Source organism: Schistocerca serialis, chromosome 5, assembly GCF_023864345.2.
Source record: "Schistocerca serialis cubense isolate TAMUIC-IGC-003099 chromosome 5, iqSchSeri2.2, whole genome shotgun sequence".
Taxonomy (NCBI): Eukaryota; Metazoa; Arthropoda; class Insecta; order Orthoptera; family Acrididae; genus Schistocerca; species Schistocerca serialis.
In genome coordinates, this window is record NC_064642.1 from 197,249,051 (window position 1) to 197,268,214 (window position 19,164).

General features: G+C 43.3%; 1 protein-coding gene across 6 annotated transcripts in view; it reads left to right on the forward strand.

Moving 5' to 3' along the window:
* Positions 1–19,164, forward strand: part of LOC126481082 (major facilitator superfamily domain-containing protein 10) — a 159,113-nt gene that overhangs the window by 126,989 nt on the left and 12,960 nt on the right. For all 6 annotated transcript variants that reach the window (XM_050104575.1, XM_050104576.1, XM_050104577.1 and 3 more), the window contains 2 exons: positions 5,263–5,400; positions 5,798–5,955. In XM_050104575.1, the coding sequence (XP_049960532.1) occupies positions 5,263–5,400; positions 5,798–5,889 (230 nt within the window). In that variant the 3' untranslated portion in view covers positions 5,890–5,955. The remainder of the gene's footprint in view (positions 1–5,262; positions 5,401–5,797; positions 5,956–19,164) is intronic.

Below are 19,164 nucleotides of genomic sequence, written 5' to 3' on the forward strand. Positions count from 1 at the left end.
AACCAGCATGGCAACACAGGCTACAGATAAGAATAGAAAAACTGAGAAAAGACATCGGACAGCTAACACAATTTATAAGAAATGAAATATCAGACAAAAAACGATAAAGGTTAGGTAAAATCTCACAACAAGAAGCAATAGAGCAATTAGATGAAAAGAAGCAGAAATTACAAGCATTGGCCAAACGACTTAGAAGATACAAAAAAAGTGAAAATAGAAGGAAACAAAACCAAACATTGAACACAAACCAAAAGAGATTTTACTAAACAATAGATAACACACACATTAAAATAGACAATCCACCAAACATAACAGACATGGAACACTTCTGGAGCAACATATGGTCAAACCCGGTACAACATAACAGGCATGCACGGTGGATACAAGCAGAAACAGACACATACAAGATGATACCACAAATGCCTGAAGTGCTAATTTTGCAACATGAAGTCACCCGAGCAATTAATTCTACACACAATTGGAAAGCCCCTGGAAATGATAAAATAGCAAATTACTGGCTAAAGAAGTTCACCTCAACACATTCACATCTAACTAAATTATTTAACAGTTACATTGCAGACCCATACACATTCCCTGATACACTTGCACATGGAATAACCTATCTGAAACCTAAAGATCAAGCAGGCACAGCAAACCCAGCTAAATATCGCCCCATAACATGCCTACCAACAATCTACAAAATATTAACTTCAGTCATTATGCAGAAATTAATGACACATACAACACAGAACAAAATTATAAATGAAGAACAAAAAGGCTGCTGCAAAGGAGCACGAGGATGTAAAGAGCAACTGATAATAGATACAGAGGTGACATATCAAGCTAAAACTAAACAAAGGTCACTACACTACGCATACATTGATTACCAAAAAGCCGTTGATAGTGTACCCCACTCATGGTTACTACAGATATTGGAAATATACAAAGTAGATCCTAAATTGATACAGTTTCTAAACATAGTAATGAAAAACTGGAAAACCACACTTAATATCCAAACAAATTCAGATAACATCACATCACAGCCAATACAGATTAAGCGTGGAATATACCAAGGAGACTCATTAAGTTCTTTCTGGTTCTGTCTTGCTCTGAACCCACTATCCAACATGCTAAATAATACAAATTATGGATATAATATTACTGGAACATACCCACACAAAATCACACATTTGCTATACATGGATGATCTAAAACTACTGGCAGCAACCAATCAACAACTCAACCAATTACTAAAGATAACAGAAGTATTCAGCAATGATATAAATATGGCTTTTGGAACAGACAAATGTAAGAAAAATAGCATAGTCAAGGGAAAACACACTAAACAAGAAGATTACATATTGAATAACCACAGTGGCTCCATAGAAGCGATGGAAAAAACAGATGCCTATAAATATCTAGGATACAGACAAAAAATAGGAATAGATAATACAAATATTAAAGAAGAACTAAAAGAAAAGTATAGGCAAAGACTAACAAAAATACTGATAACAGAATTGACAGCAAGAAACAAGACAAAAGCTATAAATACTTATGCTATACCAATATTGACCTACTCATTTGGAGTAGTGAAATGGAGTAACACAGACCTAGAAGCACTCAATACACTTACACGATCACAATGCCACAAGTATAGAATACATCACATACATTCAGCAACAGAAAGATTCACATTAAGCAGAAAGGAAGGAGGAAGGAGATTTATCGACATAAAAAACCTACATTATGGACAGGTAGACAATTTAAGAAAATTGTGTGAGCTGGTTGGTTAGTATTTCTCAAATTGTGGCACTCCCTTCCTCCTGAAACTCACAGCAGGCTGGAGCAGCAGGGCATTGCTATTGGGTGCTAATGACTTCATTTGCCCTGTTTAGTTAGCTCCTGCTGGAGCCCTGCCAGGGCTGTTAAGGTTTCACAAACTGGCTTTCAGTGGTGCTGGCTGTTGTATTCCACTTTGTCAGCATCCTCAGAGTGCTCTTGACTCTGAATATGCCTTATTGTGTAATGGTACCTGGACTTTAGGCTGGTAACAGCTTACCTCTGTGACGATGTTATGCCAGTCAACACATTAATAGTTCATTACCCCGCATAAGTTGTGGCACAGTACTCACTCAGCTACACAAAATGCAGTTCGTGTTCCCATACAGCTTCTGAAATTTGTTGTTCCAAAAGGGGTCCATGTGGACAAGCATCAAAAACATTAAAGTGTTTAAACTTCATTATTAGGGACACCTCTTCCAAAGTGTAAAGCTATTGTGCAGTGTTTTCTTTGTAAAATAGTGTGCCCCATATGACTGTCAGGTTGTGTCCAGCATATGTGCGTTACAGTCAGACACAGTGATTTACACATAACTATAAGCATCTCATTCATTCTAAGGCAGTATAGGATGCAAAATGAAATTCCTGGACTGTTTTGCTTTGAGTCGAGCAACTTACCTGATGAGTGATGCCTCACTTTCAACAGACTATTAGTAACCATATCATTACTCTTCTGAAGGATGAGACTTCGTCAGTGTCAGAGGCTGGGTACAGTACGACGTTCCTAAGAGCACAGTGTGGTAGTGAATACAATACGAGAAAACTGGAGAATATAGCAGCTGGGAGAACTGGACTTCATGGGTGTTAATATTACAACAGGATAGTGATGTGGTTAACACATCATGGAAAAAAAATCTGTTTACACCCAGTGTTTGCTGGGTCAGAGGACAGTTTAGTGCAGGCTTTGGGCAGCTGGAATACAAAGCAACCATGCAGCCATGAAGTATACTGAACTCAACCAGATAAAATTTCCAAGAATGCTATCAGCCGTTACCAGCAACACATTGGTTTCCAACAAATTAACACTTTCCTCAGCCAGTGATGGTCCTTGTAAGAGTACCGAATGGTTGTAATTAAACTTTTCTATTTAATATGTTGTAATGTGGAAACTAATTACCAAACAATTACCAAACTTGATAGCATTAATGTCCAGAGTATGGGGTGCATGATTGCCATGCATCACAGTGCCACCACCCAGTTCCAACTATGGCCACCAGATGCCATGATCAGTCATTGTGACTCAGTCTCACACAACTGAAAGTTGTAGTGCACTTGTTGACATATCAACATGAGCTTGGACAAAAGAAGCAGGGCATTATTTGTGAAGCTTTATTATCAAAACAACAGTAATGCTGCAGCTGCACTTCGAGAATATCACCAGCTGAAAGGATTACGGAAGTATCCTCTACCTCCATGTGCTGTGCACCGCATGGTGCAGAAATCTGAATCAACTGGAGAACTGGGCTGCACTCCGGGAAGAGGCTGACGACTGTTTGCACCACAGTTGGTTGATGAAATCGCAGTTGCCATGGCAGGCAAGGCTGCAAGCAATTCCCAATTGTCAGGCAGTGCACGTGCTGTGTCATCACAGTTGAATATCGTGTGGTCTATAGTATGGAAGGTGCTTCGAACCATTCTCAAATGATATCCTTACAAGATCCATATCGTACAGCAGCTTCCATCACAGGATGCACAAAGACGTGTTGACTTTGCTCTCCACTTTCTCACAAGAACTGAAGTTGACTACGGCTGGCTCTGGACCATTCTGTGGACAGACAAAGCTCATTTTTCTCTGGCGGGTGCAATAAACAGAGTTGTGGATTGTAGGGTGAACACATCACGGTATGATACGGCTTCACGGCTATGTTCATCACTGGCAAAGTCTTTTTGAACAGGCTGGCACTCAAGGACCAAATATGTGCAGTGTGCCTGGCCAACATTACTGTGAAATGCTTTTCCAGCGTGTCATCCCAAGCCTACAGGAGAAAGATGGATTAACTCAACAATTTTCATGCAAGATAGGGCCCCACCACTTATAACTCTTGAAGTTCACCTGCTTCTCTGAAACACATTTGGAAGCGATCAAGTTATCAGCTGACCATTTCCAAATGCTTGGCCGGCAAGATCACCTGATCTCATTTCCTGTGATTTCTGGTTGTGGAGCTACCTGAATGACAAGGTTTACTAGGGGAACATTCACACATTCGCTGATCTGAAGCACAGCATATGAAGAGAGGTAGCCAGCATACCTATGGACATGCTTCGTTCTGCTATGCAGAATGATATCCTGCGCTTTCAGACTCTTGTGGACTCTGTTGGGTGTCATATTGAGTGCCTTTTGTAGCAGTAATGGTACTGTTATGTAATGGTATAATGTACTGTAGCAGCACATTAACAGTGTTTCCGTTGAATTGATTCTGCATTATTTCTCTTTCCGATGTCCTTGACATTAATACTACCAAGTTTGACACTCTTATGGTAATTAGTTTGCGTGCTGTAACATGTTAAATATGGCGCTTGCTCTCTGCATGCAAGCTATTGGCCCCGATGAACAAAATGAACTAGACATTTTCTTTAGGAATTTTAAAGTAGCTTTATGTTTGAGTTATTCAAGAAAAAGAATAGAGAAGTGGCCCCTTCAGATGCAACCTCACCCCAACACTCGAACCCCCCGTCTCTCAGTAGTCAGGTAGTTCATGGCTCTCCCTCCTATGACTGGGCTGCTACTGCCTCAGATCAGTTAGCTATTCTGTTAACATAATTAATTTAAGCTTTCCCATGAGGGTACTGAAAGACAAAAGACTTTTCTAAACATGTTTGCATAAACTAATTATGTTTACAATTTGATCTCAGCTTAACCTCTACAAGCACAGTACTTACATAGTAAGAGCACCATACATACAGAATAATTTAATTGTTCATTTTATTCTATTAAAACTCACACAAATGTCAGTTTTACGCATTTTAAGTGCATGACTTAGGGTCTGACATGATAAAAGCCCAGAAAAAAAAAAACCGTAAAAATTGAACATGGGAAATAATTCATGTATTCAGTTCAAAATTAAACTACATTAAAATTCCTATGAAAAAAGTCTTCTTCATTTTTTCTGTTGGACCAACAATTTTTGTGTTGATAGCAAGAATACTAAAAATCTTGTACATGTGCTGTTGCTTGAGTGGGTTTTGTAGGCCAGTTTGTGGTAGTCTCCCCCACTTCATGGATAACAAGTGTCCCTGTGAAATTGTTAGTATCTGCTTCCTGTAAATCACTGTGGTATGTTGTAAACAGTTACCATTAATACCCCGTATATTTGTATCTCGTGCCGATTTTTACTTTCATTTGGTGTCTTTCTTATGTACCTAGTACTTTAAACTATCAATCATTTCATTTCTGTTTGGTTTACACATTCCTATTAATTTCAGCCACAGCAATGGTTGTCCCTTGTATGATGACACTAGCCTCAAAATATGGGTCTCATGACCAGAAAGGAACTGTTATGGGCATCTTCAGATCATTAGGAGCGTTAGCCAGAGCTGTTGGACCTATAATTGCATCAATAGGTAAAGTATTACTGCTAGAAAATTTTGCATGTAAAGCCAGAGATATATGCTGTTAATGTTAACAATTTAACTTCAGTACTGTAGAAGCATACATGTCAAATGCACAGGGAATACAACACTCTCAAAAAGAACAATGATAGTGAAGTAAACCGTATATACTATGCAGATACCTCCAGTTTGAAAGATTCGTGGTCAACTCGTCCTGAAGGAAAGGTTGCTTGTATTCTTATGAAGAACAAAGTTTCCTTGAGAGTTGTTTTCCCTAGCATCTGTTCAGCATTAAGATGCAGTAATTGTATTTAACAAGTATTTTCGTGCACTGAACATACATTTACTTGAATTTAGAAACAGTTTCTATTAGATTAATGTGGTTTTTATTTATTTTTATCTGATTTAGGGTATTGGAGTATTGGTTCAACACCCACGTACATCATGGGTGGAACTTTGTTGTTGTGGCCATGGTTGAAACTTAAGACAAGCAATACTTAGTTGTGAACTCCATCCCTGAACAAAAGTTTTACCTCTACAACATCATGGACACACATCTTCAGGAAGGTATTAAACATTTGACATAATAATGTAGTTTTTTTTTTTAAATATTGTGTGTTACCTGGAAACCTTGGATGGTTACTTGTAGTCATCATCGTCTTAACTCCAGTTTCTTTTCCTATTAGCATGATTGATTGCAGTAATAACTAAGCCTACCATGCAAAATATTAGCTACCCCCTTATCCGAAATCCCCTGAAAAGCACAAACTAATTAGTGTAGAACTGGTACAGTGATGTTGTGTGTCTCTCCAGCAAAATCATGTAACTGGATAAATAAAAACTACCCACCAAGCAGTGGCAGGAGCACAAATTTGCAAGCTTTTGGAGCCAGGGGCTCCTTCCTCTGATGAAAGGGGAGAAAGAGGGTGAAGGGAAAGGACTGGTAAGGTTTGAGAAATGGGGAGAGTTTGGAAATGTCACCTAGATCAGGGGAGACTTTCCAGATGGGATGAGAAGAAAAAATTGAATGTTCAGGACCACACTGGACAAGATTAAAAATCCTGAGAGTTTGAAGGTGGAAAATAGGATAATACACAAGACAGAGATTACTAACAGAACATTGTGCACAAGTTAATAAGAGCATAAAGCTAAGTGCATCATATGTAGTAGAGGTGGGGAGGAGGAAGGGGATAGACCAATTCTAAAAATAAAAGATTTAGAAAACTGAACAGTAATGAAGAAAGGACTAGTTACTGAAAAGAAATGTTGAGACCAAAGAAATTAACATAAATTAAGGCCAGGTGGGTGGCAAGACCCAAGGACACATAACCCTATCTTCCTCACTTCTTAATTTTTTATCAGTCCATTAAAGTTGCAATGTCGAATGTAGCACCATGTCTCAAATGCTTTGATTCCTTTCTTTCCCATATGCCCCCAGTCACTGATTCTCTTTTGTTCCCTACAATGCAGTGCTCCAAAAATATATTGGAAATTTCTTTATCAAATGAAGACCTACATTTCATCCAACTAAACTTCTTTTAGCAAGAAATACTGTCTTGCCTGTGCTCATTAGCTTTCTGTGTTATGCTTTCTTCATACACCATGCATTACTTTACTGCAAAGATAAAAATATTCTTTCATTTCAGCTAGTACATAATACGAACTTTGATGTCAAGTGTAACACTAATCTCACTGCTAGTACACCTCATTACAGGGTTTACTCTCAATCTACACTCCTGCAAGCTGATCCCACATATTAAGAAAATTTTCCATGATGCACAGCATTAGTGTTCTCAAATTATTTACGGCTTTTATTGGGGTTTGGGCCATCAGATGACCCTAAAGTTACTGTAGCTCTACAGTCACGGGGATGGGTTGTCCACAGCTGTGCCTGTACCCTTTTAACAGCACCAGCTGTCAGAAATAGGTGTTATCAGGTAAGCATCATTTACATGCACAAGCTCTGTCCAGCCTTCTCTCCACCAGGGGGCTCATCGATCTTTGGCAGGTTCCTGCTTGGCTACCACAGGGCCACAGCCTTTGCAGCATATTTCCCTTCTGTGCATTTCCCTTATGTGCATGTCTATCCTCTTGCTGTTCTTTTTCTCTTCCCTTGGGGAACATGTCTGCGATGCTTATAGGAATATTCCGCATTGTTCGTAGCTGACAAAAGAACAGATTCACCACTGTTTTTCATTCCTTTTTCCTTTCTTCATTCACCTTCTCCTATCCTTCCTCTGCTTTGGCATTTGAGGCTCCTCTTTCTTCTTCTTTCTCTGTGTGCTCCTGAAGGCTGGACCATGCATCTGATGCATAACAGGTGTCTGGGTAATGCATAATTCCCAGCCCCAGGTCAACAGGTAGGGTTGGCATGTACTCCTTGGTACAGGCCAGGCCCAAGGAGTGATGACTGCCTGAGCTGCAATCTTCCCAAATTGGTCCCTCTGTCAGATGTTCAGAGGTGTGACATGAGGTGTGGACAATCACCCAAGGTGAGTGTGCCCCCTTGTGAAGGGGGCCCCCGTTGGAAGCAGTGCACCATTGGTGATGCTGGCAATCATGGGGCATTTTCTCACAATGAACCAATCATCATCTTTGCATTCCACATAAACAGAATGAAACTCCCGATTCAGAGGTCTCCACTGCTATCCTGTTCATGCCATGGCCCATAGCACTCTGAATTATTCCCATGATGTTATGTAGACTAGGCTGCTCAACGGTCTGACCAAGGCTTAAATCCAAACGTATCTCTCTGATCAGTGTGTCATTGGCATCCATCAGGTGGTGAAAAAGGTAGATGCCTCCTGAGTGCCCACAAGCTCTCTTTTTCTCACCTTTGATAGAGTGGTGCCTCAGTCCAAGATCAAAGCAGGCTATGAAGTTATCATAGTCCAACCGTACATTCTGAACACGATGCACTGCTACCAGTGTCATCATTTCAACCACACTCTAATGTCTTGTCAACACCTGGCCAAATGTGTAACCTGTGGTAGATATGCACACGAGGGCGATTGTCCGCCTCCTCCTCCTCACTATATCAACTGCAATGGCAACCATGCTGCCTCCTCTCGAGGTTGTCCCACTTATCTTGACGAGCGGGCTGGCCAGGAGGTTCGGGTAATGGGAAAAGTACCTTATCCGGTCGCTCACTATTTATTGGCTAGTTGCAAACCCTGCATTCTACCATCTAACACTCACAGTACTGTACTTGCTACATATTGCTCCATGATGGACATGGCCAAGCAGATGAGTGACATCAAATTCAGCTCCAAGGTTGTGCAATTGCCCAGTGGCATGAAAGCATTGCCATCTCCTCGTCTAGGTGTGTAACAAGCCATCAAACTCTCGCCTCATGGGGCAGTCACCAGCTACACAACCGGCAGGCTGGAAAAGACAGAAGGAATACTCATGTAGAGACTTCCAGCGTCTCTCCAGCCAACCAACACTGAGTCTTCCTCTTTTAACCACAAAGGCTGAGGAAGTCAAACAAAGGCAAACAGCCTTCTCCTTTGCCGACTCAAAAATCCTGTTCGACAGTGCCAACACGTGATATGACTGGCCTCTGTGTCGCCATTGCACACCACCAACAATTTTCTGTGCTGAACTCCACAGGGTGACAGCAGAAGAAAGCCGATGCTTCTATGTACCTCATAGAGCACAATGCTCCTGCCTCAGTGCCCTGTAGACGTGAGTCTTTGCAAGCTGGCACTCAGCAGCTGCCAAGGTGACACCCCTTCATTTTTTCCTCATCATGGCTCTCCGTTCATGACCTTTGATCCAACAAAGAGGATTTACAGCTGCTTTCAAAATCACAGCATCCACTTATTCCATGACTTCAAGATAGAAGAAAAATGCATCCTCACAACCTCTTTGAGCTTTCACATTCTCACATTCCCTCCCGGTCCATTTTGACCCCCCCCCCCCCCCCCCCCAGGTTGGCATTCCAATTCATGGGGGAATCATACTGCTCATACAGGAGGACGTTCATAGTCAATACATCTCCCTGACTACCCATCTCCTAGCTGTTGCAGTTTGCCTTTTTCTACCATACTTGACCTTTTCCCTTTGTACCATTTAAATCCCTCCACCATTCAATGTCACGAGGGCAGACTTCCTCCAGCTTATTGGGCAGCTACCTCACCACCTTATTGGACAGCTACCTCAGCCCATTCTGGTGCTTGGTGACTTCAGTGCACTCCATCCCCTTTGGGGTTCTCCCAGAATCTGCCTGCGAGGTGCCCTCTTGGCTGACTTCTTAATCAAATAACCTCTTCCACCTTAACTCAGGAGCGCCCACATTCCTTCCAGACTCCGAGCGCCCACATTCCTTCCAGACTCCGAGCGCCCACATTCCTTCCAGACTCCGAGCGGCCACATTCCTTCCAGACTCCGAGCACCCACATTCCTTCCAGACTCCGAGCGCCCACATTCCTTCCATACTCCGAGCGCCCACATTCCTTCCATACTCCTTGCAAACCTATTCACATTTGGACTTAGCCTTCTGCACTGCCCAGCTTGCCCATTGTTTCAAGTGGTCCATTCTCCGTGACACATACTCGAGTGACCATTTCCTGTGTGTTATCCACTTGCTGACTCCTACCCCACCTAGGTACCCCCCCCCCCCCCAAATGGCAGCTTATTAATGTCTATGGGAGGCTTTACTCCTCCCTGGTGATCTTTGACGAACAAGATTCCCCAGTTGTGATGACCAGTGGAATATCTTACAAACATTATCCTTACCACTGCAGAATGTTCCATTCCTTATACTTCCTCCTTACCATGTCATGTCCCAGTCCCGGCAGACTGAGGTGTGCAGCAATGCAGTTCACATGTTGTGACAAAATCTCCGCATTTTCAACCATCATCCTATGATGGCAAACTGCATTCATTATAAGCAAATGTGTGCACAGTATTGTCGCATTCTTCGGAATAGCAAAAGAGCTAGTGGGATTTCATTTACTAGTTCTTTTAACAGTTCCACTCTCTCTTCCATCATGTGGGCCAATATGCAACGGATCTCTGGGACCAAGATCCATCCCCGAATTTCGGGCCTGACAATAGCAGATGATATCATTGTGGAGCCTGTTGCTATCTCCAACTCCTTGGGCCGCCATTTTACAGAGATTTCGAGCTCCTCTCACTATAATATTGTCTTCTTGCATTGGAAGCAAGTAGAGTCGTCTCAGGTGATACCCTTCTCTTCTCAGAATCATGAGTGCTACAATACCGCCTTTACCATGAGGGAACTAGATCATGCTCTCACTTCATACCATTCCTCCTTTCCAGGGCCAGACACTATTCGCATTCCGATGTTGTAGCACCTTTTTCTTGCAGGCGAGCACTTTCTACTTAATATTTACAACTGCATCTGGGCAGAGGCCACAAATCCCAAACACTGGAATGAAGCCACTATACCCATACCTAAGCCCAGTAAGGACAAACACCTTCCTTCTAGCTATCATCCCATTTCTCTCACCAGCTGTGTTTACAAGGTGATGGAACGTATGATTCATGCCCAGCTGGTATGGTGGCTCAAGTCTCGCCAATTACTAACCGCTGCACAGTGTGGATCATGAGCGTGCTGTTCTGCAGTCGACTATCTCATCACTTTGTCCACCCATGTCATGAAAGGTTATCTACAGAAATCCCAGACTGTGGCCATGTTTTTCAATTTGGAGAACGCCTGCAATGCCTGCTGGAGGGTTGGTATCCTCCGTACTCTCTACACGTGGGGCTTCTGTGGCTGCCTGCCCCATTTCCTTCAGGAATTTTTAAAAGACCGAGTTTTCAGGTTGAGCATGGGTCTGCCTCATTGAACATCTTTATCCAAGAAAACGGTGTGCCTCATGGTCCCATCTTGAGTGTTGGCCCCTTTGCTATCGCCATTAACCCTATAATTGCCTGTCTCCTGCCATCTCACTTTTTGTTGACTATTTTGCCATCTATTGCAGTTCTCCACGCACTTCTCGTTCAGTGGCCTCTTGATAGTCTTCACTCATGGAGCATCGACAATGGATTTCATTTTTCCATTGATAAAACCATTTGTATGAATTTCTGGCAGCGCAATTAATTTCTTCCATCGTCCTTACATCTTGGGCCTGTCGCATTTCCATTCATTGAAACTACAAAATTCCTGGGGCTCATGATTGATACGAAACATTCTTGGTCCTTCCACATACCTTACCAGGCAACCCGCTGTATGTAGTCCCTCAGTGTTCTACATGTCCTCAATGGTATTTCCTGGGGTGCCATCAGACCACCCTCCGGTACCTTGTCCATTCGAATGTAGACCATGGGTATTTTATTTATGCCTCTGCACATCTGTCCCTCTTATGCTGTCTCAATACTATCCACCATTGTGGCATCTGTTTTGCCACTAGCACCTTTTACACTAGTCTGGTTGAGTGTCTGTATGCAGAAGCTGCCGAATGACCTCTGTCCTATCACCGTGACCTCCCCAGGGGGCTTGCCACTCTTTGGCAGGTTCATACTTGGCTACCACTGAGCCCAGCCTTGGCAGCACTTTTTCCCTTTCGTGGTTCATGTCTATCCTCTTGTTGTTCTTTTTACCCTCCCTTGGGGAACATGTCTGGGTATTATTGGGAATGTGCTGTATTCTGCCACTGATGAGGGAACAGTTTCACCTTTGTTTTTCGCTCCCTTTTCCTTTCTTTGTTTCCCTTCTCCTCTCATTCCTCCACTTCGTCATTTCGGGATCCTCTTTTTCTTCTTCTTTTTCTTCTTCTTCTTCTTCTTCTTCTTCTTCTTCTTCTTCTTCTTCCTCCGTGTGCACTCCTTACGGCTGGCCCACGCGTCTAATGTGTAACAGGTGACAGGGTTACGTGTAATTCCCAGCCCCAGATCGACAGGTAGGGTTCACATAACCCCTGGTACAGGCCAGGCCCAGGGAGGGATGATTGCCTGTGCTGTAACCTTCTGAAATTGCCGATTGGTCACTCTGTCAGGTGTTCAGGAGGTATGACCTGAGGTGTGAACAATCACCTAAGGCAGGTGCTCCCCCTTGTGGAGGCAGCCCCCAGTTGGAAGGAGCATGCCATTGGAGACGCTGGCAGTCATGGGGGATTTCCTCACGATGAGTCAATCATCTTCCCACTCAACATCTACAAAACGCAATGAGGCTGATGATTCAAAGACCCTTCCCACTGCACCACAGTTGTCGTGGTCTCACGTGCTGAAGACAGTCAGTCCTTCGTCACGGTAAATCCATTTATTATTCACAAAAGTGTAGAGGAAATTGCTGGCCCTGTGAAATCCTGCTCTCATTTACGGAATGGCACTTTGCTGTTGGAGACCACTTCTGATTCTCAAGCACAACTGGTGCTTACTGCCTCGCTTCTCCATGTGTACCCTGTTCGTGTTAAGGCCCATAGAACTTTGAATTCTTCCCATGGTGTAATTTACACCAGGCTTCTTGACAATTTAACCTGAAATACAATCTTACCTCTCTGATCAGGGTGTCATTCCCGTCCATCGTGTAATGAAAAAGGTAGATTCCTCCTTAGTGCCCACCCGCACTCTCTTTCTCACCTTTGGTACTTCTGTCCAAGCTCAAAGCAGGCTATGAAATTACCACACTTTGGCTATACATTCTGAACCAGATGTGCTGCTACCAGTGTCATCATTTCAACAACACTAGAACATCTTGACACTCAGCCAAATGTATCACCTGTGGTAGGGATGCGCATGAGGGCAATTGTCCACCTCCTTCTCCGTGATTTATCAACTGCAATGGCGGCCATGCCGCCTCCTCTCAGGATTATCCAGTGTATCTTGATGAGCAGGCTGTTCGAGAGATTCAGGTAAAGGTGAAGGTGCCTTACCCAGTCGCTCACAAATTACTGGCTAGTCACAAACCCTGGGTTCTCCCATCTGGTACCCATAGTTCTGTTCTTGTTACCTCTCGCTCCTCGCTCCACAAAAGACATGGCCACGTAGACATGCGACCTCTGATTCAGCTCTGAGGTTGTGAAATCGCCCAGTGTCAAGTAGCATTGCCATATCCCGCCCAGCTATGTAACAAGCTGTCAAACTCTCACCTCAAGGGGTGAAGCGACCAGCTACACAACCGGTAGGCTGGAAAGGACAGGAGTACTCCCATGAGACTTCCTCCGTCCCTCCAGCAGAACAACATCCGAGACTTCATCTAACCGGGAAGGCTCGAAGAAGTACACCAAAGGCAAACGATCTTCTCCTTCACCACCTCTAAGATCCTCTTCGAAGGTGTCACCATGTGATACTTTAGTCCGGCCAGCCTCCGTGTTGCTTGTGCGCACCAACAACTATTTTTCAGCATTGAACTTCACATACTGACCTTACAAGCAAGCTGATGCTTTTGTGGACCCCATGGAGCAGGATCCTCCTGCCTGTGCTGCTGAGGTGACACCCATATGTCTCTTCCTCATCATGACTGTTCTCCAAAGGAACATTTGCAGCCTTCGGTCCCACAAAGATGATGTACGGCTGCTTTTAGAATCGCAGTGTCCCCTTATACTCTGTCTTTCAGGAAATGAAATTGCGCCCTCACGACTGCTTTGAGCATTCGCATTTCTTACCAATTCGTTTTAATCTTCCCCCTGAAGTTGGCATTCCCTCTCATGGGAATGTCATGCTGCTCATATGGGATGACATTCATAGTCAACCCATCTCCTTGACTACCGATCTTCAAGCTGTTGCAGTTCGCCTTTCCCTTCCCCACCTGATTTTTTCCGTCTGTACCATCAACTTATTGAACAGCAACCTCCCCCAATTTTGCTATTTGGTGACTTTTAATGCACATCATCCCCTTTGGAGTTCTCCCAGGACCTGCCAGAGAGGTGCCCTCTTGGCTGACCTTCGTAACCAACTTAACATCCTCTGCCTTAACACTGGAGCACCCACTTACCTTTCCTACTCCTCACACACCTATTCCCATTTGGACCTCACCTTGTGCACTGCCCAGCTAGCCCCTCATCTTGAGTGGTCCATTCTTTCTGACACCTACTTGACCAACCATTTCCCGTGTGCTATCCATTTGCTAACTCCTGCCCCATCTGCGTGCACACCTAAATGGCATCTTCCTAAGGCTAACTGGGAGCTATACTCCTCCCTGGCGACCTTCAAAGAACAAGATTTCCCTAGTTGTGATGAACAGATAGAATATCTCACAAACATTGTCATTACTTTTAATTTAATTTTATCCATATTTTTCAGCTTCAAACGTGACTGTACTCAATACACTCGAGGTATGAATTTAAAAATTCCTTCAATCATAATTTTTCGTGTTTTATTCAGTATACGATGCATTTCAGACCATGTGGGTCCATCTTCAGGTGTAATTCATCCTAATACATGCTTTATTTGTTCTCTTGAATGAGATGAAATGCCTATTCCTGTCATGAAAAGGTTTTATGTTATGTTGCGAATTCTGTTTGTTCATTTAACATTGATTCTGGTTGTTTGATTTTGTGGAGGTATATCTACAGTTGTTCTGACAGATTTAAGATCTTACCATTGGCTTCATATGTAATACTACCAACTTGTTTTCTAGATTGTTGATGACATCTCATTTCCAACATACGTTGTGCAATGACTGATTTTTCAAAGTGGTTGAGCCTGAAAGCTTTTACCTGTTCCTGAAAGCGGGTTTTGAAGTTTCTGCATGTTTTCTGTACATAGTAGGCAGGACAACTGGGGCATGATACTTTGTACATGCCACTGTTATTGTATGTTTGTGTATTTGATTTTATATTATGGATGATTAAGTTTCCTAATTTATTATTAGTTGAGAATGAAACTGTTACTTTTTGTGGTATGGGGCCCAGGTATGGGATACTGGCGAATATCTTCGTTTCTTTCATAGTGTTGTCATTCGTTGTCTTGCTTATCTTGCTGTTGTGTATTTGTCTGTCTAAATTGTCAGTTGTTTTAGCTGTGTAGACATTGCTTATGGCAATGCTCTTTATTGTATCTATATCATTCTTGAGGGTGTTTCCCTCTAGATCAAGAGAGTGTACTCTGTGTAGCATGAACCTAAATGCAGCATGTTTCTGTGTGGTGGGATGGCATGATGAGTTGTCCAGTGTTATGTCTGTGTATGTGTGTTTTCTTTGTATGCTGAACTTATGTTTCTGTTGCTGGTTGGAGATTTTAAGATCCAGGAAATTTATGCTTTTGTTGTCCTCATGTTCTATTGTGAATTTTATGTTGTTGTGGAAAGAATTGAATACTGGTAGTAGTTCTTTGATCTCATCTTTTGTTTCATCAAATAGAAGCAAGGTATCATCAACATGTCTTCAGTAATATATTATTTTACTTTTGAATCTATTGTTTTCTTTAAAGAACTGACTTTCTAGATGATTGAGAAATATGTCCGCCAGAAAACTTGATATGCTACTGCCCATGGCAAGACCCTCATTCTATTGGTAAACTTTCCCATTGAATGTGAAGTAATTGTGAGACAATATTAGCTGCAACATGTCCTTGACTTCTGATATTTCTGCAGTTGACAATTTTTTATGTTTTATTAAGTTTTCAAAAATTATGTCTGTTGTTTCTTTAGTTGGTACATATGTAAATAGGTTAGTTACATCAAAAGAGGCAAACATGGCACCTGCAGGAATATTTATGTATTTAATTTTAGTTGCTAATTTCTTTGTGATCTTAACTGAGTATGATTTATCAAATGTACAGTACTGTTCCAGAATTTTGTCCAGTAATTGGGAGAATTTGGAAGCAGGTGTATTCCGTGCATTAACATATGCATCGTATACTGAATAAAACACGAAAAATTGTGACTGAAGGCATTTTTTAATTCATACCTCGAGTGTTATCATTACTACTACAGAACATTCCATACCCTGCACTTCCTCTCTACCACATTGTGTGCCAGTCCCTTGGTGGACTGAGGAATGCCGCGACACAATTTGTGCTCAGAGACGTGCTCTCCACGTTTTTAACCGCCACCTTACGCTGGCAAACTGCATTCATTATAAACAGATGCGTGCAAAGTGTCCTCATGTTCTTCAGGATAGCAAAAGAGCTAGCTGTATTTCATTCACTAGTTCTTTTAACAGTTCCACACCTTCCTCTTTTATGTGAACCAACCTCCGAAGGCTCTCTGGAACGAAGATCCATTCCCCAATTTCTGGCCTGACAGTCACTGATGATGTCATTGTGACACTATTGTTATTTTCAACATGTGGACCACCATTTTGTGCAAGTCAGGAGCTCTACCCACTATCAATCTGCCTTCCTCCATTGGAAACGAGCAGAGGAGGCTTGGGTTATATCTTTCTCTTCTTTGAATTGTGGGTGCTACAATGCAGTTGCCTTTACCATGAGGGAGCTAGATCATGCTCTCAGTTCATCCCGATCTCCGCCCCAGCACGAGACACCATCCGCATTCAGATGTTGCAGCAACTTTCTCTTGTGGGCAAGCACATTCTGCTTAAGACATACAACTGCATCTGGGCAGAGGCCACATTTCCTGGATGCTGGTGTGAAGCCACCATCACACCCATACCTAAGCACATTAAGGACAAAAACCTTCCTTCTAGCTACCGCCCCATCTCTCTTACCAGCTGAGTTTGCAAGGTGATGGAACGTATGGTTCATGCCCTGCTGGTTTGGTGGCTCGAATCTCATCATTTACTCATGAATGCTCATGCACAGTGTGGATTTAGAGCACAGTGTTCTGCAGTTCACTATCTCATTACTTTGCCCACCCATGTCATGAATGGTTTTCTGCGGAAATCCCAGACTGTGGCCGTGTTTTTCGATTTGGAGAAAGCCTACGACACCTGCTGGAGAACTGGTACCCTCCATACTCTTTACACGTGGGGCTTCCATGGGCGCCTGCCGTGTTTTCTTCGGACATTTTTACAAGACTGAGTTTTCAAGGTGCATGTGGGTTCTGCCTCATCAGACACCTTTATCCAGGAAAATGGTGTGCTTCAGGGTTCCATCCTGAGCATCGTCCTCTTTGCTACTCTTCGCCTTGTATCAGGCCATGAAGTACATCCGGCGACACAGCCCATTCCCAATTCTGTCCTCTGCTCAGAATCAGTCAGTACCCTTCAAAGTCTATGTGCACTGTACACTGCCCATCCCTTATTGAAGTGGGTCCTGGAAAACTGACGCTCGTTCTTGGTGGAGCCAATGTCATGTTTGTGCGGGATCCTGGTCATGTTGGTCTCCCAGGAAATGATGCTGCTGACACTGCTGCCGAGGCTGCAGTACTCATACCTCAGCCCGCAAGTATCTATATTCCCTCTGATGATCTCTGTGTTGCCATCTGTCAGGAGGTGGTGTCCCTTTGACATCACCAATAGTCCTTCCTTCATGGGAATAAGCTCTTGCTTATAAAGCCTCTCCCAGTGCCATGGACGACCTCCTCTCGGCCCTCATGCCGGGAGGAGATTATTTTAACTCTGCTTCCTGTTGGGCACTGCCTTTTTAGCCATCGTCATTTGCTAGGTGGTGCTACCCCACCACTTTTTACACATTGCACCCAAATTTTCACTGTCCGCCACTTCCTGACGGAATGCTCTTTTTTTTAACCATTTACGTTCCAGTTTAGGTTTGCCACCTGATTTATCAGCCGTTTTAGTGGATGATGCACAGGCTGTCGACCGTGTTTTACTTTTTATCCGCCGAAGCAAATGGCAAAGGCCAATTTAATTTTTAGTTTTAGACCTCCGTTTGCTGTATTATCTTTTTGTAGCCCTTTTTCCATGTGCCTGTTTTTATATGTCTCCTATTCTGTCTATTGGGACTGACGTATAGTCGTTTAACTCCTCTCTATGTTCGTGTTCTATAGTTTTGAATTGTGTACGTATGACCCCAGTTGTTTTTTGCACCCTAAAGCAAAGCAAAACAAACAAACCGCTGTGAGTTTCACCTCAGTAGATGTGCATGCCGTTTGGCTGCCATGCATGCCCAACCATCCTATGCTTTCTTCGATGACTCCTTTGATTGCCAGTATGGGGCGTATCCCTCTTCTGTTACCTCCTGGAATTCACTTCCAGCTCCTGTTGTGGCAACTTAACTTCACATTCCCTGCAACTTTCCTGGTGGTGTGAACCTTCATTGCCGTGGCTTCGTGCAGCAGCCCATGTTCACTTTGACCTTCATTCCTAAGGACACTACTCCAGCTTCTGTCACCTTCAGTTTCATTACCTTTGCATAGAACTTCGCGATAGTACCTTTGTATACACTGATGGCTCTTGGACTGACTGTGGTGTAGGGTGTCCCTTCATCATTGGCACCAATGTTTTTCGGTATTGGCTTCTGAAACACTGCTCCGTATTTACAGCAGAGCTCTTTGCCCTGTATCAGGCCACGCAGTACATCCGGTGACACTTGCAGCTCTTTGCCCTGTATCAGGCCACGCAGTACATCCGGTGACACTAGCTTTTCAGTTATGTCATCTGATCAGACTGTCTCAGTGCACTTCAGAGCCTCTGTGTGCTGTACACCATCGATCCCTTAGTGCAACAGGTCCAGGAAACCTGTCACTTGCTCACTCCTGATGGAGCCATTATGATGTTTATGTGGGTTCCTGGTCATGTCGGTCTGACGGGAAACAAGGCTGCTGATGCTGCCGCTAAGGCTACATTCCTTGTATCTCAGCCTGCTCTAGTTCTTGCATTCCCTCCGATGAACTCCCTGTTGCCATCTGTCCACAGGTTGTGTCACTTTGGCTTCACAAGTGGTTTGTCCTTCATGGGAACAAGCTCCGGGTCATTAAGCCTCTCCTAGCAGCTTGGACGACCTCCT